General features: G+C 32.4%; 1 protein-coding gene across 1 annotated transcript; it reads left to right on the top strand.

Moving 5' to 3' along the window:
• Positions 1-12,855: 12,855 nt before the first annotated feature.
• Positions 12,856-19,066, top strand: LOC134257726 (perlucin-like protein). The gene is made up of 4 exons (XM_062740325.1): positions 12,856-13,111; positions 18,035-18,114; positions 18,466-18,559; positions 18,825-19,066. Exons 1-4 carry the CDS (start codon positions 12,856-12,858, stop codon positions 19,055-19,057), a joined length of 663 nt encoding a protein of 220 aa, XP_062596309.1. The 3' UTR covers positions 19,058-19,066.
• The last annotated feature ends 222 nt before the right edge of the window (positions 19,067-19,288 follow it).

The raw sequence follows: 19,288 nt of genomic DNA, 5'->3' as shown, positions 1-19,288 counted from the left end.
TACAACTGTTTGTGACATAATTGCTTGTTTGTGTATTCCATTTTGACGAACATTGAAAAAATACTGAATATTAAATAAAAGTAATGGCAATGATTAAAGCTTCTCAAAACTGCATCAAATTTCAAGATCAAATGTTATAATACAATGCGAAAAGACTTGAGACGAGTAATGTGGATGTGAAAAAATATGAAAGCCCTGACTGTTTTTTAGCTAACATTAGAGAAGAGAATATAGAGCATTAATTCATTTTTGACATGTGCATTACTTGTGTCAAGGAGTTTCAAACCGCCTTAAAATGCTCTACCCCATGACTTTGACGTTTAAACACCGAATTATTTTAATAATTACCACATCTAGTCATATTTTGTCTGCCAATTAACTTATTTGATTAAAGTAATAATCTTCTTGATAAATATGACATCTCTTTCATACGAGGTAATGGAAATAATTGATTATTGATTGGGGTGATTAATAAACTAACTGACATTCTTCCATGGCACCTGATCACACATGCTCTCTCTCCTCTATGTCATCCAATTTGAAGGTCTATGTTAAAGGAATGCCAATACAATTCGTTATCACCTTATCCCATGCATAAAAAGTAATCAAGAGATCAGACGATATCTGGTCTGACGAGAAGGCAGTAAAATATTTGAAGTTTCCTATAGCATTCCTGGTTCTTAATTTAATAACTGCAGTTTTTTTATTTTTCATTCACAGATTGAAACGAGAAGGAAACAAAGTTAATATGAATTAAAGATAAAGATTGGGAAATGACAAATAAAATAAACGCTGCGACTCGAGAGCTGACGCCATAACCACTGCGCCACGCGGGCGACTAGTAGATGCTCATTAAATTCTGTCTTGTTTATTATAACAAAAAAATACAATCTCAGAAGTCCATAAAACAATACAAAATAACAGCAGAGCTAACACGGACCTTTAAAACATCGGCAATGATATCAGGTGCCATGGAGGAGTGAACATCCCCTGCCGACCGGTCACACCCGCCGTGTGCTCCTTGTCATGATCTGGAAAAAGCCGAAAATAGCGGAAAAATCAGTCGTCAATTCATTAAAATTTTTTAATTTAATTTAATTTAAATTAATTTTTAAAAATATAGAATAGTACGAGGGCTGTTCAATAAATAATGTCCTGAACTGTATGACATACAATAAAGATAGCATAACATGACATTAAGCTTGACTTTCTCTCATTATTTAATCTTTAATGAATTTATTAAGTTTAAGTGACCACTTTTCATCACAAAGTTTCATTGTGAGAAGCTGGAAAACAAGGGCTATTCGAGACACTGCATTATAAATGAATGGTACATGTAAAGAAAAGTAAATTAGAATGAAAATAAAAGCTTCATAAAAACTTTTGTAAAAGTTGTTAAAAGTCCCAAAGAAATACTCACTGAAAAATGTGACATTTACAGCAACCAATGCCTGTTTATAGACAAATGAGCATGTGGATTTCAAATTAAAAAACTATATAATGGACATTAAAAGTGAGTACCGTCCTTGCCAACAAAAAATTATAACAACTTATGTACTGTTTGCCAAATTTCAACAAATAATATTTGATGATGCATAATTGACTTTTAGATAAATTACAAATTTGATATACATCATTTTGGGAGTAGTGTACACTGTTTAAAGAAGCGTTTGACGGTTTAAAAGCTTAGTACTCAAAGGTTACTCTATATTTTGAACAAGAGGCCCATGGGCCACAAAGCTCACATGAGAAGCTTTAACCATTTTGTTCTTTACCAGATTTCCCCCTTGTAATACATATTGCGACCCCACCCTACCCCACAGATCATAATAAAGATATTTTGAAATCTACACTACCCCAGAATGCTTCCATGTGCACATAAGTTTCAGCTTTTCTGGCACAGTGGTTCTTGAGAAGAAGATTTTCAAAGATTTTTCCTATATTTTTCTAAGTAAAACTTTGATTCCACATTGCGGCCCCTCCCTACCCCTGGATTCATGGTTTGAACAATTTAGAATCTACACTACCCTAGGATGCTTCCACATAAGTTTCAAATTTTCTGGACAAGTGGTTCTTGAGAAAAAGATTTTCAAAGATTTTTCCAATAAATTTCTATTTAAAACTTTGATTCCCCATTGTGGCCCCGCCCTACCCCCGGTGGTCATGATTTGAACAATTTAGAATCTACCCTTCCCCCGGATGCTTCCACATAAGTTTCAGCTTTTCTGACCCAGTGGTTATTGAGAAGAATATTTCAAAGATTTTTCCTGTATATTTCTATGTAAAACTCTGGTCGACCATTGTGGCCCCGCCCTCCCCCCGGGGGTCATGATTTGAACAATTTAGAATCTACACTACCAGGATGCTTCCACATGAGTTTCAGCTTTTCTGGCTCAGTGGTTCTTGAGAAGAAGATTTTTTAACACCCCACCCTATTTTTGTCTTTTCTTGATTATCCCACCTTGTGAAAGGACTTGGCCCTTCATTTTAACAATTTAAATTTCCCTTCTCCCAAGGATGCTTTCTGTTAAGTTTGGTCAAAATTGGCCAAGTGGTTCTTGAGAAGAAGTCGAAAATGTGAAAAGGTTACAGACGGACAGACAGACGGACGACGGACAAAATGTGATCAGAAAAGCTCACTTGAGCCTTCGGCTCAGGTGAACTAAAAGCGAGTGAAAACGACAGCGTGTAAGAATGTCTTAGCATTTTTTTTAAATATCAGTAATTGTAGTTATCCACGTTTGTTTGATATTCAAACAGAAAATGGAACTTCAATCTATTGCTTAAAACTCTCAAAACTGAATTTACCATATGATGGACTTGATAAAAACAGCGAAGGTCTGACAAGAGCCAAGAATTGCAAGAGCACAAAGACAGATTTATATGCAATTTTCTTAAATATTAGTGGTATTGTTGTTCCAATTCGTACTCGGGGAAACAGTTTAATTTCTGGAGGATGCTAGAAAGCATTTTTTTTTTTGCAAAAAAATGAAAGGTTTATAAAAGGAAGGACCCAGAATCATGAATCCAACACGTTAAAATTCTTCATGACAGCGTCCATACCCACACGCCCTGAAGAATAAAGGGGTTTTCGGGATAAACAGAAAGTTAATGTTTTTTCACATTAACAATCGCCAGATCTTTGACCTTTAGACTTGTTTCTACTTCCAAACTTGAAAAAAAAAACATCTTTCAGAAGGAAGAAACAAGTCGAGGAAATCATTGGATCTGCCATTTTCCAGTATACTAAGGGTCATACCCAAAATCAGTTCTAGAAACAATCAGAAATTGGATAAAAAATGTTGCTTTTTGTTTTGACAACTTTGTGGTTTATATACTTTTTTATTTGTCAAAATATTTTTGCCAAAGTAATGTTTGTTTGAAACAGGGGAGATACCGTTGCTAAATTTATTGTTCTTTGTACTCAGGAAATATCCCGGTGATCTCCTCTTAACTTTATTTGTGTTATATACTTATTGTCCTTTAATAAATGACAATTCTCACTCAGTATACATTGTTTGTTATATTTCAACTATTGCGGTAGTCTAGCCAGATCACTAGGGTTACATAAAAAATGTTATGGACATGTGTTTTAATTAAAAGAAATTAATAAGTTAAATCATAAAGACTAAATCATTGAAAAGCGTCTTTCACTTCTTTCCGAGCACCAAGGACATTATTTATTGAACAGCCCTCGTGTTTCTAGATTTCACAATTCAGCAATCAAACACATTTTTTCTTCACTTATGACATATCTTAATTAGATCTGTTAGATCCGTTGAGTGTTGTGAATAAATTATTATTGCGAATGACGTAAACAAGTCATTTCAAACTCAACACTTGCTTAACACTTAATTTGCAACATTGTTATTTGATAGATCCCTGCTTTTGAAATCATTATATGGCCTTAACTTATCTTTTATTTATGATAACTAATAACTAATCATTACATGTGTTAACCTTTAGGGAAATAGATCTGTACAGTAGAAGACAATATTCTTCTGTGTTAAATAATTCAGAAGTGAAAAAGGATTAGATATATTGCCGGTGTAAAGACGAATAATGACCCCCATCGAATAATGACCGGGGGTCATTTTTCGACAGCGAAAAATGACCCCCGGTCATTATTCGACGTAGAAAAATGACCCTTTTGCCCGTAGAAAAAGTGTCACTTCCCTAAAAATTTGCAGAACCCACGTGAAGAAAAATGACCCCCGTAGAAAAATGACCCCCTGTAGATTAAAGCTAAAAATTTTAAGGGGCAAAAAAAAAATTAGATAAAGAAGCATATTGGCCAAAATGCTCACCTGAGCTTATTGGGAATAAACTGATGATATGTTGATCTCATAACTTTATACAATTATAGCCACATTTTAAGGTAAATGCAAAGATTCAGAATCTAAAGGAGTAAAAGATTTATCAAGCCTTAAGGGTTAGGTAAACATTGTTTTTTGATGGTGGAAATCATCGAACTGACAGAAAAAAATCAGCAGTATTATATATTATTATATCCTCCGCTTGAAAAGCGGGAGGGTTATATAGTGATCGGGATGTCCGTCCGTCCGTCTGTTACGCTTTGAGGTATCCATCTCTTATCCGCAAATCCTCATATTTAAAAGGATGTGTTTGTGAAACAGCTATGCCCCTGTATGGCAACATAGCGAAGATTAAGCTTTTCTTAAATACAATTTAAATATATTGTTACCCAAAGTAGGGTCTTCTCACAAGAAATACAACTGCAAAATAGGAAAGCCCTAGCACCACTTGTTTAAAAGTAATGGCTAAGGATACGTTTTTAAAAGGTAGGTCAAACTCAAAGGTCAAAAATTGATGATTTCTTAAGAAAATGTTTAATGTAACAAGGATTACATATGTGAAGTATGAATACCCTAGCCCTTACCGTTAAAAAGTTATGGCCAAGGTAAAAAAAATCATAAGTACGGAAAACTCCAAGGTCAAAAGGTCAAGGTTTTTAGTATCCAATAAAAGGTAATGCCAAAAACCTACATATTTGAAGTATGAGAGTACTAGTATCTACCGTTTAAAAGTTATGACCAAAGTAAAAATTTGGCATTTTTGTGTAAAATGGGACAAATTCCAAGGTAAAGGTCAAAATGTCAAATTTAGTGGTACCCAAAGTAAGGTCTTGTCACAAGGAATATACATATTAAATATGAAAGTCATAGCTCCAATAAATGAAAAGTTATGGTAAAGGTTAATGGTTTTGCGGACAAACAAACCGCCAGATAGACAGACGGACATACAAACGAACACGATAAAACTATATACATGTACCCCCGAATCTTCGATTACGGGGACATAAAAAGAAATGATCTTCAATTCACTTTTCATATTAATATACATTATAAAGAAGGCGTTACAACAATGAAAATGTTTGTTCTGATTTTCATATTAAATTCTCTGAAAAATATACTCAGAACTGAGTAAAAGGGTGGAGTAAAACAAGAATTAAGGTAGAACCTATGTTGGAAAAGTCTTTGTCACAAGATTTTCAAACTTTTCAAAATGATAAATTAGTACTTGCTTATCAATCAGTTAAGATATCATGATATGTTTCCTTGTTTTTTAATCTAGAACAGGCTGTGGAACTTGGTATGGTATTTACATACTGCGACTTCACATTTTCAAATTTTTTAGGGGTACTTGTCATAAAGGGAACATGAAAAATTACAAAAATACTTCTTCAAACATCGTCGTTTATAAACTTTTTTAACTGAATAATATTAAACAATATTTTATCAAGAATAATTTCTTTTTTCTTTAATTAACATAAAAGATAAGTCCACCATTAAAAAAATAGTCAAATGAACTCTATTATTTTTAGTCAATTATGCACCCTATATTTGTTAATATTTTTTAGAAGTATTTGTCACAATGTTTTCAATCTTCAATATGATGAAGAACATAGCCAAATGATTACAAAAAATGATTAAAATATATACCTTTCCCCTCTAACTAATGAAAGATAGGCTATTTACCGATACTTATATTCTTGACCTTTTTGCACGGGATTTAATAATTAAATGATTGTTTGGGGTTACTTTCAGATTAAATATTTATCAGAAATTGTACTTTTACTTTAAAAAGATCATATTTAATAGAAAAATTGTAATCAAACACCAAGAATATGAATAGGTAACAAATAATTGTTAAAAGGAATGCACATCATTTCATTATAGATATCACATAAATGTACACACGATCAAACGATCTACAACACGTACATCTTTGACTTAGACACATTTCATCAAGATATTACACTATATAGCTGGCAACTACAGATTTCTTACGATTTATGCATTCCTTCAAAATGGTTACATACCATTCAAATTATTACGAAAGTTGTATGTACATTGTAATTTCATTACACTAGATAGTCTTGGGTTTGTCAACTTCAGGTCTAGATCTAGTAAATAAAAGGTGCCTACATATTTTCTGTTATTCCAGAAATATATTGCCATTAAGCATTATAAACCAAAAAATATATGAATTGAATTAAGATTATGTTGGCATGATTGAATTACATTTATACCAGTTATGATGTCATACGAAGTAGGTTCTACGTTAAAAGAAATGTAATGAAAACTGTGTGATAAATCAAAAGTTTATGTCTACAGGTATAGTTTTTGCATTAGAATGACTGTGTATTTTACACTAGCCCAAAGCTTTACAGAGCATGTTTTAGGTCTTATACTCCCCCTTTCTTATTTAGGAGAAAGTCGATATTGAACAAAAGCAAAAAAAACCACCCTACCTTTATTTTTCTATAAGAAAGAATTAAAAATAAGCTAAAAAAAATCTACTATTCTACTAATTTTTAACTGTTACTTTGCCACAATACTTTCAAGTATACCTCCACCAACATTTAAAGTATGCTTTAATCATGGCGAAGTTAATTATGATATGATAGTACTTGTGTGAAGGCTTAACTTCATTTCAATATTTTATCTATACTAGAACCTCTTTCAGAATTATTAAAAGGTATAGAGTTTTATTTATATTTTTGCTTTTCATTTATTATTATTATTTTTTTTATTTTTTGATTTAGCGTAATGTTCTTTTTTTGGGGGGGGGGGGGGGTTAAAAATTTTCTCCTCTTTCATTGTCAAATAGGATTTGCCAAACTCAAACAAACTAAAAGTTGAAATTACGGAAATTTAATTTTTCCTATTAAAGAGTATTTAAACCTGATGTTTGCATGGTTTGATTTCTAAAAACAAGTGGATTATCATTCTTTAAGCAAACTCTATAAGGAGGAATATTAAAAAGAAATTTTATTTACTTGACAATTAAAGAATCTCTTTTCAAACGCAATTTTAGCATTGAAAGACTACGTAAACTCTTAATTATTTTATACGACTTTTTGTATTTTTCTGTTTACAGAAAATGTAAAAATCAGTTTCGCTGTAAAAAAGATATCAAAGAGTGAATATTTTGTATCACTTTAAAGGGGGTCATTTTTCAATGGGGGTCATTATTTTATAGGACTAACATATAAAATAATGACCCCCTAGGACCCTTTTTCTACAAAAAATGAATTTTTTCTACGGGTGGGGGTCATTTTTTGTGACCCCCCGGTCATTATTCGATGGGGGTCATTATTCGTCTTTACACCGGATCTGTATGTACTGGTCCCAAATGACAAAGAAGGTGAAAACATTGTCTTTGTTTGTAAGGTACATTACGTAATTGTATTTGAATTAATACAATGCTTTTGTCAGCAAATCGAATTTATCATTTGCGGTCCATCGGATGAGACTGTATAAACCGAGGTTCCGTGTTGCAGTTGGTGCTGGCGCGAAAAAGATCCCTCCGTGCTCAATATGGCCCTAAGTGCAAATTTGCAGCTCTCCACCGTTAAGTGGTGGCGTCTCCAAGTCTTCAAGACGTTAAATAATAAACAATGAATCAATTTATCATTACCTGGTAGGTGAAACTGACTGTTGTTCTTCATATTAATTGTGTGGACATGGTTTTCAATAATTTTCAGTGCTCTGTTGCAATATTCTGAAACTTTGGCGTAAATATTTCGCAAGTAAGGCTATGTAAAGACGTTTCCATATAATGAACTCATTTAAACGCACAAAAGCTGTACTTTTTGCACAGAAAAATTAAAACCTGCTTTCTTATAGATAGTTTTTGATGGGCCAGAATCTAGCAAAAGTAAACTATTTCAAAAAGTTTTCAGTTGAAACAGGGTAAACATTCACTGTTCAGTGAAAGTTTCCTAAAATTTTATCTATCGAGAAAGTGCAAACGATTTGTGCAGCAATTTCTTTAATTTTTATAACATTACTCTTAATATTATACATTATTTATTAAAAGTTTCAAAAGATATGCCCTTGCGCCACCGTTGTTTTGTTGATTTGTTTATTACCTTGAATGGAAAAGAACATTTTTATGACGTCAAAATATGACGTCATAATGTGCAGTTGCTTTATCATGCTGTGTGTACTAAGTATGCATAAGAAAATAAGCTTGAACCTTCGCTGTGTTAAGATTACACAAACTCTGCATTATCATGGGCTCATTTGCATCTTATATGCTTTTGGCTGATGGATTGTGTTAGTTCCTGAATGGATTTTTATAGTTTCTCGTCAAATACAGCCGTCTTTCTATCCGTTCTTATTCAAGAAGTTTTTTGCCTTGCCTAGATACGAAAACATTACAGCTCATGTAATTTCTGTATTTTCTATATATTAACATTATACTAATTACACTAAAGCGCAAGATGATACATGTACCATGGCCAGTAGTTCTCATCTGTTCGACTGTTCTCCATGTTAAATGTGCATGGACACAGATTTGAAGTTAATATTTTCTAAAAAATATAACGACTTAAATATTTTAATGGTATTTTACATAAAAATAAATTTTAAATCTTATTAAGAATAAAAGTTATTGAAACTTTTTTTTGGAGTGGTTTGATTGACACATACTTGCACTCTCACAAATTTTACTTTATTCTTAATACTTAGGAAAAGTGGCGATCTTGTTGTGTATTCATGAAAAATATTCAAAACTTTAATCCACAAAAATAATTATATTCAGATTAGAAATGTTAGAAAGCAAAACTCATTCACAAGTTTCGTCATTCCAAGTTAAGTGTTGTGTACAAAGTTAAGCAAATTGATTACACCCTTGAAAAGCTATTGTTGATGGTTACGATTCAACAAGATTGCCACTTTTCCTTAAGTAAAGTTAAGAATAAAATTGAGAATAAAAGTAAAATTCGTGAGAGTGCAAGGATGCGTCAATCAAACCCGTCTAAAAATTTGACGTTTTTATAAATCTAAGATGAAATAAGATTTTTAGTTTATTTTTCTGTGAAATGCTATTAAAATATATACATGTATGTCGTAATATTACACAGAAAATATTCAAATGGTCTTTAAGAATATTCACGTTAGAAGGAAACTATGGGTAAAAGTTCCATTTTTATTTGCAGAATTATATTCCAGTTCCCTTAAAATACGATTAAAATTACGTTCTTTTTAATGTTGTTGATTGCTTCCTCAGCTTGAAGCAGTACATACTGATCTTTTATCATTTCTGTGTTTATGAACACAGAAGGCTTAGTAGGTTTTCAGTTTGCTCCTTTAACACTTGAACATCAATAGAAGTACTCTACAGGTGAATAGAAAAGATAATCAAATTTCTGATTAACAATTTTTTCAAAGCTTTTAGGGATCAGTTCTTCCACAAATCTGTCCGTATAAGCTGATATATTTTTGTAGTTATATGCAGTTTTATTTACAAGTCATACCATGTTGTTGCCTGCTTTGTCCGCAGCAGATAGCGGTACATCTGACCTTGTAAGCTGTTTTATTCTTTTTCACTGAACACAGTAGGATATGTGGTTTTCATTTTAAAATCAAATTGCTTAATGTTGTGCGATTCTTTTTTCTAATAACAATTTATGTTAATTTTAGTAGAAATTGAAAACAAACAAATGTAAAATTTTATTAATAAAAGTTATTACGAAGTTTATAAAAATATTGTGATATCATGATAAAACGACCTTACAATAAGCTTTTTTGATTTGTCATTCTCACCTCTTCACTTATCTAGTCTGCACGGCAAGTTTATATAGGGGTATTAACTGCAAATCAAGTTGCTCGTATATACTAAGGTGCACAGCAAGTTTACTTCCAGATATATTACATGGAAACCAGAAAATGTTTTTTAAATTACATTTTCCTTTATCCAACTCGACCTTTCACTTGACTGTTTTACTTACTGTCAGCATGGCAATTTTTTGCAGTTTTGTGCTGTAACAGTTTTTAAAATTGCACTTACAAATTTCTCCTTACGTTTTTGCTAACCTAGTGAACTATTATAAAGACAATATCATAATGTTAAGTAATCTTTTTAAAAAATAGTACATCGAACTTGTTTACTGAAGGCTATAAGGTCCACTCCAAAGAGACCTGTTCTTCGCAGCTTTTTAAAACGATGCTAGCTATTGAAAATATGTTGCTTAAATGATAAGATCAATAGCTCGCTTTAAGTCAAGAAATCGTATATTTTTGGATTGATTTTTGTGACATATTAGATCATGTAATGACGTCATGGTTCCATGTACCCAGTAGATATGTTTATATCTATTTCTGTGTGCATATTACGCATTATTTCTACGAAAGTCATTCAAAAAATACGTAGAGAATCTTCCTCATCGTCAAATTATTATAACAAGATTATAGATCAACACATTTTCATAAATAAAAACATTTATTTTGTCGACGTTTGATTATATAGAACTCATACTTGCGAATTTTAAAGCCACATGTTTTGTTAACACCGAGCACGGTGAACCAGCATTGTAACGTCAAAAACAACGGCAAGAGAAACTCTCAAAATTACTCTGCTTTTTAATTTCACACACAGTTTTTAGCGTCTTTTCCATTAATAAGAACGCATCCATAACACTTACAATGTAACACTTACTTTGCCAACAATTGTGCAAATGACTTAAACTAGATGGTCAGTGTTTTTGAATTCTAAAAATTACCGCGTAACTTTAATAGTTGCGCAACTTTGAAGCGCACATCACCTTTAAGGTCAAGATCTAGTAAATATTTTAGACTAATTTTTTGGTACTAGATCCATTATGATGTCATAATCAATTTCAACTTTCTTTTTCCCGTACTTTACGGCTTTAGAAGAATTATGTAGAAAATAGGGTATTTTCATGACATTCAATTTGAAATCCTATAAAAAGTAAACCGGATACCTATATCAAATTTGATATTGATTTAAAAAAGAGGCCATGAACATACTAATTACCGTTTTCTGAGAGACTGTAGGCAATCTGGATACATTTCCTTTGTCGAATATGAAAAATACTCCCAAATTCATGACTGCTTTTTTAAAAATTTTTATTGAAAATGACAGTTTAAAATACAGTTTTCATTTTGTTTATCTACAAATTATGCCCCGAAACACCTTATTTGACCAAGCTAAAGCTGTAAAGCATCAATAAAAGAATTTATTTCTCAAGTTTGATAAATCTGTAGGCACCTTTCATTTACTAGATCTTGACCTTAAGGTCGCTCCTAACTCTTTTGACAAGATTTTAAACTATATTACCTGTTTTCTGCAGACCATTCATTGTCTGATTCAAACTCGCTACAACTCAAAAATAGTATTTTCCATTTAATACACATACATGGCTTATTTGTCATACATTTCCTGGTTTATACAGATTTTTTTAAGTTTGTTAAAGACGTTTCCCGAATGCAAAACAAAATTTTAATGCTACTCGCTTCTCCGTGACGTCCTCCAACATCATGTTTTTTTTTTCTTTCTTAATTAAGTCCATATGTGGTTAAAAACAGATAACTTTTAAACGGAGCGACATATTACATTACCTGACAGCATCCGAAGTAATACATCAAGACTTAATTAAAACATGTAAATTTTATTTCGTTTCAGCTCCACTTATTAGAGGCATAGCTATAAATACTATGAAGTGAAAATTAAAATTTTTATAAATTTTGACGTTGCTCCGTGTAACCATTTTTCCTGTTCTAAATCTTTGATAAATTTTATAGATATGAATTTAAGATATATTCCAATTTTGTTTTACGGAAACTATTCAAACTTTGAATATAATATGACGTAAAAAAAGTTAGGACAAAAGTCTACAAAGTTTTTAAATGCCCCAAATAAATGGTCTCTACTTCTGAAGGTAAAATAATGTGTGTGAGATTCATAACACGGGTGCAATATTAGCGATTAACCATTTTCATGAAAACAACCAATTATTTTGAACATGTATCGTACAAAAAAAAAAATCATTTTTGGAATAGTTTTTTTACAAACCAAAGAACATTCTTAAAGAATTCTCTTATCATTGGATTTTACTAGTCTTCGTCCTTCTAAGATGTGCTCGTTGCTGTTCGAAGAAATTTAATTGAAAAGTAAATTAACCAACAATGATAATATATTGTGTTATATTAACATTTGGAGGATAAAGGTAGTTAATGATAAAAAAGAATACTGTATAACATCACAACATAACAGGTTTTAACTCAGTTAAAATTAGCCTTCGTTTAATTGCGATATTTTTAATTGCAATTTCAAAATAAATATTTATGACAATTCATCTTCATTTCAATACAATCGATACTTAAACAGCAGTAAAATATAGAGTAGGTGACAGTTTGCCAATTACATTTCAGGCATTGATTAAGGTTCTGATAAATATATTTGGCAGTTCTAAGTCCACTTGGCAAAATTTTTCAGATTCACAAGAACGCAGCAGTTATTTTTTCTGTAAAAGTCAAATACAAAATGAGCAATGTGCTTGTTATCACTTTAATTGTCGTCTTCATGGCTCTGTCCAAGGCCACTGTTTTTTCTCAGAAATATACTTTGAATCCTGAGTTTAACGATAAGAAATCAAATAAGGAACTTTTAGGAGAACATGATTCTCTTTCTTTGACCAAGTGTGCCGCGATGTGTCAGGGCGTCCGCGAGTGCTGCTTCTATGGATTTAATCCCCAGAAGAAAAAATGTCGTACTCACAAGAAGATTTTCACGTCAGGAGTATTTAATGAGGTCGACTGGAGATACTACGCAGATGAATGTATGTATAACTGTTATTTTTGTCTGTTTGGTTGTTTGTTGTTCAAAGCACCTCTGTTGATAGTAGACTGCAAATTTTGCCCTCCACTCGACACTCCAAAGCCTTTGAGTAGTAGGCCATATTTTTCGTGCCTGCATCTTTACCAGCATGAGACCTAGGTTTATTCCGTCTCATACGTAAGTCAAGTCTCCACATCCTACAACAGATTAGAACCGCGACGTAAGACAATTAAGTTCCTTATCCTTGAGTCACATTTCCCGGCAGAAACCTGTAGACAGGTGGTCCTCACCGGCAAATACTTCTTAGAGTATCAGTCGCATTATCTAACGATGGAGTAGACGATGGGTATCCGTAGTTCCGGTATTACACAGGACCAGTAATGTATCACCAAATAGAGACCGATGTCCAAGCTAATCGGCCTATGTATTTTACATCGCACTGATGTATCACCAAATAGAGACCGATGTTCAAACAGTAATCAGCTTATGTATTTCACATCGCTCAAACATCGGTCGACTATGAGTAAATGATTGGTCGAACATCGAGAAATTATCGGCCGATGTCTGTTGACCAACATTTAAACCCCCCCCCGATTACTTCAGATTCAACAAACACTGGACTATGCTCGATCGGCCATACATATGCCGATCCTTGAAAGATCTTTTAATGGGGTTTTACCGATGAGGAGTGACGTGGGGCATCGGTGGATGACCCCCAACGATTCACCATATAGCCTTAATCACTGTCCGATTACTAGAGGTGTCGGGCCGCTGTAACGTTGAATTTTGACCCGGGTTGAAAATTGACCCGGGGGTCATTTTTCAACGTTGAATACTGAGACCAAAGGTGTTGAATTTGGACCCTAGTCCGTTGAAAACTGTGCCGGGTCGTGGAATTTTGATCATGAAACCGGTTCTAAATTCAACAGGATAAAAACACAAATTTATGACTTGGTTTTCAAAACTGTGATTAAAGCCATAGGCGTCAGGAAAGGGGGGGGGGGGGGGGCAAGGGGTGATTATCCCCACCCCAATTTTGCAAAGATAGACATAATATAGGCATTGAAGAAAGTGACATTGGTTTAGCCCCACCCCTTTCAACAGGCATATTACAGTGTAGTCAAAGAAAAAAGAGTAAGTGGTAGTGCTTGAAAAAAGTAATTGGATGCTAACCCCCCCCCCCCGACCCCCGAAATAGGATTTTCGGGTTTGGAATACTAGTTTGGACAATAGTCTAAGGGGTATATATGATAAGAGCCAATTTTTGCCCCCTAAAAATCAACATTTTAGAATGACATTCAGATATGTTTAATTGATATTTATTTTGAAAAGAGATTATAGTAGAAATATTCTAATATATTTTTCACATTTATATCCACTCTCTAGCTGTAAATGACATGAGAAAAAATGTTATTTTTGCTATCCAACCAAAAAGCCAAAAATATGCCTTTTTATGTTTTTTTCTTATGGAAAACATAGAGCGCAGTGTAAAACATACATAATTTTTCTGTCACTTATCAGCATTGGATAGATACATCTTTGGTAAAAATATAAAGCTTGTTCTAGGATGCGCTATATATTTTCTCGAAGAAAAACTGCTTGAAAATAAGCAGTTTTATACAAAATATGCTAATGATTTTTATGATGTCAGATTTCTAAAATAACGGTATTTTGATCAAAATGAAAATGACCAATAAAGTTCGCATATACATATTCGCATGTACAAATTAAAGCTATATATAAAGTAAAATTGAGATATTCATTTTAAGGGGTCAATTGAGACACTTACCATATATCGCTCTTTTCCTTATTTTTTCTTGTCAAATTTTTTTTTCATATCTGATTTTTTTTTTCTTTTTCAATAGCAATTTATTTAAAAAGAAGTACATTTGTATATGTAAATCCTGAATATCAGTATACATAGTTACAATTATATACAATTTAGTGTAGAAATTTGTTTGTTTATATATTTGGTTTCGGCTAACAACATTTCATTTATTTTAATCTTAAAATTCGTAATATTAGTATTTGGGAAATGGTAAGAGTTTAACGCATGATGTACGTACGTTTTAATACTTATTTATTTATGCAGAACTTTAATAACTAATAGTGTCCACCTTGAAAAACGGATTTTTTTTTCAAAATAAAAGATTTAGTGATCTTTTTTGCATAGTTAATCAAACTGTTCAAGGACGAACCCCACAATACATATTTATTTTGTTAGGTAGAGTATGGAAGAAGGGGGGTGATCACCCATTTTTGTAGATTTTTTTTAGACAACTGCTTTCTCAATAAAAATGGAACTCGGAAATTTTTGTATCTTGTGATAGGTCATCAATGAAAATCACTTTGTTAAACATCACCTTGATTCTATCTATAAGTATCCTGAAGTTGATATTAAAAGGAAGCTGGAGTACCTTATCGACACCGTTTTTGCAGTTTTCGGAGACCAATCCTTCCTTCAAAACTTGGAATTCTAATGGGCACTAATTGTGCTCCTTTATTAGCCGACCTGTTTTAATATTTCTATGAAGCAGAATCAGAATATATTTTTGAAACTTTAAATGACAAGAAGAAAAAAAACTTGCTGTGGAGTTCAACTTAATATTTAGACTCTATATATCTCAGTGAACTTAAAATTAAAGTCACCACTGAATGTGCCACAACTGTTTCATGTTTCGAAGTTTTATTGACTATGAAAAATGAAGGCCAACTGAAACTATACTGTATCAGAAAAGAAATGATTTCATTTTTATCTTTTTCAAAGTGAACTTTCCTTATTTTTAAAGAAATATTCCTCCATCACCTGTTTATGTTATAGCGGGTAAAAACGTTGCAGTATTATACTTTTCATTAATCTTATTCAAAAATTTTGTTTTTCTTTCTTTAAATCATGTCATTCCTGTTCGATAAAAAATGATTCCTATTCGATTAGTTGTTATTCTTTGCGAAAAAAATGTTATTTCTGTTCGAGAATTCATCACCTTTAACAGATAATTTTGTCATTTCTATTCGATAATAAAATGATTTATATTCAATAATCATCTTAAACATGTCATTCCTATTAAATTGACTTAAACAACCAGTTCTAGTTTTGTATGAAAAGTATGAAAACCCTAGCCCTTACCGTTTTAAAGTTACGGTCAAGGTCAAAGTTTTATTTCATAAGTACAGAAATCTCTAAAGTCAAAAGGTGTTGATATCTCATGAAAGGTCTTTCCACAAAGAATACATATTCGAAATATAAAAGCTCTAGTATCTACCGTTCAAAAGTTATGGCCAAAGTAAAAATTAAAAAACACTCGAAGGTAAGGTCAAAAGGTCAAATTTGGTGGTACCCAAAGAAAGATCTTGTTACCAGGAATACACATTTGAAATATAAAAGTCATAGCTCCACTAAATCAAAAATTATGGGCAAGGTTAAAGCTTTTGGGACAGACAGACAGGCGGACAGACAGACTGACAGATAGACAAATGAGATTTAATGTCCCCTCGCTTTCGCGATAGAGGGGAAAAATAAAGTTGTCAAGCTTGAAGATAACTGAAATCGTGTACTGATCAAAATGTACAAATATACACTGGATGATTTATTTCTATTATTCTTGAAAAGGGAAAAAATTGAAACCGAAATATAAAAAAATATAGCGATCCTGATAAATCCTGTAAAACAACTTTCCTGTTCAAAAAATATTCAAACTCTGAGGTGGGGTCAATAATCAACAGGGTTAATTTTCAACTTGTTGAGATCATCAGGGATAAGAAAAAAAGTTTCAAGCTGTTGAAAAATGACCCTGGATATAATTTCAACGACTTTTGGTCTCAATTTTCAACGGAGAAAAAAAACCCGGGATTCATATTCAACGTTGAAAAATGAACCACGGGTCAATTTTCAACTCGGGTCAATATTCAACGTTACACCGGCAACCACGCACGAAAGTCCAATTATCATCGTTCAAAATTATACAATCAATGATTGGTAAAGCATGTCACTTCACTGTCACGTGAAGTGGCACAATTCGTGATGTCTCCCTCACACGTAGGGTGACAACTGTTGTCATCCTTCAGCTGACAATGAAATAGCGTAAGGGAGCAATAAGTGTAACAATTGTGTTGTCGCCCTTTGAATGATATTACAGTGTTTAAGCGAGATAACTCTTATTTATACATGCAATATTGTTAAATAATTTTATGCAGGATCGGTAAACAGAAAATTCTTTCAATGACGTCAAAGTTCAATCATTAGATTAATATTTCTTTCTGTTTATATTTTAAAAAATAGCTTTCTGATTTATTACATACATGTATGTTAATTGTTTAGAATAATGAAATTCCTAAAATACAGATACAAACTTTGTATCAACATAAAGGCTTATCATACCCACCGCTTGGAAAACGGGGAAGGATAGTACTAAGTATATTGTGATGGGGTGTCAGTCAGTTTTTCATTGTCAGTCCATAGTCACGCTTGAGGTTACCCATTTCCAAAACTCCTCTGATATCACAGAATCTGTTTTTTACATTCTGTCATTGTGCACCTTCTGTTTAACTTTTTGATCTGACACATACTTTCAGTTTCTCAGCAAAACATAGACACTGCCATTCTTTCCATAATATTAAAAGGTACCCATTTTTTATCCCCAACCTGTCCTATACCACCGAATAAAATTGACTTAAACTTTGAATTCATTTTATTTCATTATGCCATTGTGCATCTCATTTCTTTTATCTGACACTTATTTTGGATCTTCCAAAAGGAAATTATGGACTTTGCAATTCTACGAATTATCTAATTATTTTTTTCAAGTTGACAAGGACTTGAAACCTTTTTATGAATCAAAAGCATATATTAACACGTTTGAGTTATCTCTTTAAATATGAAATCAACACTCTACTAAATGTTGTACAATGCTTGTATTTTCCTTAGGTTGCCTTTCTGGTTGGAGACGTTACCAGGACCATTGTTATCTCTTTCAGCAGACCTTTTTAAACTGGAACGAGGCAAAGGTTGTTTGAAGCATTATATAATCATTTACGTAATAAACAAGTCAGAAAAAAGTGACAATTTGTGGAAACCATTCTGCAAATTAGTCTTAAAATTAACTTACACTAACACTGTAAAATGCATGTAACTTTTATCGTTATTTTTTTTTATTTAAGTAGCGAAAATTATTCGTCAGTTTCGCGATGTACTTTGACTCATGAAAATCAATCGTCACGAACCTTTTTTTGCTTTGTATTTGATGAGAATATCTCTATCGTCGCAGTATATTTAATGAATAATTGACATAACACAATTAATTATGCCACAATTCTAAAATGTTCAACCATCTTTTGTACCTTTTGATTCTTTATCAGACCAATTGTACTAACAACGGAGCATATCTGGTTGAAATAGACTCCAAAGAGGAAGATGATTGGCTTGTTGAACAAATATCGATGCGCAATGGTGGTAAGCAATTCATCTAAATGAGTATACATTCTTGTTAAAAATGTTGCACATACCGCTGTATATTACCAATATCCCTAAAATGAAATTAAAATGCATTCTGTTTTAATACAAATAATATACTGCTGCAAAGTAATTGCCATTTGCTCTGTAAATTAACTGATTTTTTTTCCGCACAAATCTTCCTAACTTACTTTGTACTTTATGTTTTAGAAATCTTATCAACCATGTAATTTCTAAGAAACAATAATTTATTCTTCAAAAATAGGTAAGAATGAAAATCAGTACCTAGGAGCAACTTCTCACGCACAACTTGGTGTGTGGAGATGGAGTACGGACAATGCTCTTATTTCCTATAGCAATTTCTGGCCAGGTCAACCAAACCTCTACGCCGCCGAGAGATGTATAGTTCTAGACTGGGATGCCACATATGGGACTTACAAATGGGGAGACACAAGATGTGAGATGACAAGAAAGTTCATATGTGAAAAAGATTTGTGAACTGTAATATTGTTCATTTATTATTTGTTTAGCTTAATATATATTGAAGAAAAAATAAAAAATTTGATGCTGAAAGAAAAAAAAAATGAAAAAAAATGATTGATAAAACGGAGAGTGACACAGAACTCGACCCATATTACTACGACGTAGTTGAGGTTCGTGTTTGCTCTGATTATGCTAAATTGTAACTATTTTTGTGTCATTAAACATTAAGATCACGGTTATCAAGTA

Source organism: Saccostrea cucullata, unplaced genomic scaffold, assembly GCF_032062105.1.
Source record: "Saccostrea cucullata isolate Sc308-1 unplaced genomic scaffold, CSIRO_AGI_Scuc_v1 ctg828, whole genome shotgun sequence".
Taxonomy (NCBI): domain Eukaryota; kingdom Metazoa; phylum Mollusca; class Bivalvia; order Ostreida; family Ostreidae; genus Saccostrea; species Saccostrea cuccullata.
This window is presented reverse-complemented; position numbering and strand designations above follow the sequence as displayed.

Bases quoted from the DNA above. Each gene is read 5' to 3' on its own strand.
- LOC134257726 (XM_062740325.1), top strand. From the start codon at position 12,856: ATGGCTCTGTCCAAGGCCACTGTTTTTTCTCAGAAATATACTTTGAAT. The intron at 18,115-18,465 runs GTTGTTTGAAGC...ATTCTTTATCAG, and splicing joins TAAACTGGAACGAGGCAAAG to ACCAATTGTACTAACAACGG. The intron at 18,560-18,824 runs GTAAGCAATTCA...CTTCAAAAATAG, and splicing joins AATATCGATGCGCAATGGTG to GTAAGAATGAAAATCAGTAC.